This window comes from Laccaria bicolor, genomic scaffold, assembly GCF_000143565.1.
Source record: "Laccaria bicolor S238N-H82 LACBIscaffold_425 genomic scaffold, whole genome shotgun sequence".
NCBI lineage: Eukaryota > Fungi > Basidiomycota > Agaricomycetes > Agaricales > Hydnangiaceae > Laccaria > Laccaria bicolor.
The window spans coordinates 3804-5547 of NW_001890275.1; the positions used below are offsets into that span (position 1 = coordinate 3804).

The following is a 1744-nucleotide window of genomic DNA, read 5'->3' on the forward strand; positions in this document are numbered from 1 at the left end:
CTGTCACTGACTGGAACTCACCACTTGGTTGAAGAGGGGGTAGAGCCTCGGCCGTTCCTAAGATATGGTTAGAACTGCTCAGCCGACAAGAGTACATAAAACTTACCATCCTTCATTTCTTGGTCTTTCATCACAGCTTCTGTTTATCTACATTAAGTAGACAATCCTTGGTGTGGAGTAGGGACAATACCTGGATTTGTTAAAGACATATCAGTCAGAGAGTAGATAGCTTTTCCTGGGATTGCACTGTGTGGTTGGTGATGAAGACGCATTGTTTTTCAACAGTGGGAAAGCAAGCCACTGCAGATCGGCCATGGAACATTCTGCGGATCTCGGTTGAACATTGTACGGATCTCAGTTGAAGTAACGCCACCACGTGACCGTGTTTACAACTTCGTAATTTCACATTCACCATTGTCCCATTCCGATGCGCACATTCACCACCCTCGATCGTCCCATTCCCACTTACCATGTCCACTGCTGAACTTGCTCAAGCCGCTCAACAGGCCCATACCCTCACTCCCGGGTTCTTGGAGGATGTTAGGGTGGCCACCTCCACGCTTTTGAACTTTTACAACCGTCACAGGGAAGGTCTTCTGGCCCACCAACGGACGGTGGAAGAGGATGCATACGGGAAAGCTGTGAGTAACTAACAATGATTTGTTGACTGAAATTGGATCTCTTTCTCCTACAGGAATGATTTGTACGTTTGCTCATCGACAAGAATATGTGGTATAACGCGGCCCAGTGGCTCAACCACCCTTGGATTTTGGCGTACACGGAAATGGCCCGAGCGGGACCATCGGTTGATTGGACCAAAATGTTCTCGATCCCACAACCCACCACCCCTACCTTCTTTATGGAAGGTTATGCCGGTCCCTCTCCCCCTTTACCTCCATCTTCGACCGATTCATTGCTCCCAGTCACAGTCCCAACTCCCCCATTGCCGGTACCGACAGCTTCATCATCGCTCCCGGCCCCAACAAAACCAACGCGTCGGGCAAAATCAACCGATCCTGTGCCAGCAGCTGAAACGAAGACCAAGAGTAAGACGAAGTCTGGGTGAAGGAAACCCGAGGCCGGGTCCAGCGCCCAGCCACAATCAGAGGTGACTCCTAACGACACCGCTGCCCCAGTCCAAAGCAAAAAAAGAAAAGGGGACTCGATCGAAGCCAGGCCAAAGAAGACCAGAGTCGTGAGTGCGGAGTTCATCAACAGCAGCAGTGATGAGGAAACATTGAAGCCGAAGTCGGAGTCACTTCGACCGGTTGGTGGGGAAGCAAAGGCGGTTAAACCCAAGTCCCAGCCCCATTTCTCCTGCATGACACCCAGTGCCGGCTTCAGTCTCATCCGAAGGCCCAAGTTAGACCCCGACGCCGGTCCTCCCAAGACCGCCATGGCCGCTTTAAGGCAAGCCAAAACTGCCGAACGTCTTGCAAATCAGAATGCCGCGATTGCGAAAGGCAATTATCAGCTTGCGGATATCCCCTGTGAGGCCTGCAGCAAACGCCAAGATCGAGACATTGTTCCATGCGCTATCCGTTCCCCCCCACAACAAGGATCCTGCTTCACCTGCAGTACGGGTAAGACGACCTGCACATATGCAGTAACCAAGAAAAAGGACACCGACAGTGAGGTCGAAGACGAGATCCAAAAGGGGTTGCAGGATCTTGAAACAGCCACAGTCTCCGGGGGAGATGCCCAAGTGAAGATCGTGAGGAAGAAAGCGAGGTCAAAGAAGCCG

At 51.8% G+C, this 1744-nt stretch overlaps 2 protein-coding genes across 2 annotated transcripts in view; one reads left to right on the forward strand and one right to left on the reverse strand.

Moving 5' to 3' along the window:
• The window catches only part of LACBIDRAFT_336224 (uncharacterized protein), a gene marked incomplete at both ends in the record, with an annotated part of 1569 nt that extends 1453 nt beyond the window's left edge, over nucleotides 1–116 (reverse strand). The window contains 2 exons of the mRNA XM_001891163.1: nucleotides 22–57; nucleotides 107–116. Coding sequence (XP_001891198.1) covers nucleotides 22–57; nucleotides 107–116 — 46 coding nt within the window. The remainder of the gene's footprint in view (nucleotides 1–21; nucleotides 58–106) is intronic.
• Nucleotides 117–470: 354 nt separating this feature from the next.
• On the forward strand, nucleotides 471–1714 carry LACBIDRAFT_336225 (uncharacterized protein; the record flags this gene model as incomplete). The annotated part of the gene is made up of 3 exons (XM_001891162.1): nucleotides 471–641; nucleotides 725–1046; nucleotides 1137–1714. Coding segments are annotated over 3 exons (1071 nt in total), but the record flags the coding sequence as incomplete, so codon positions are not given.
• Nucleotides 1715–1744: the final 30 nt, after the last annotated feature.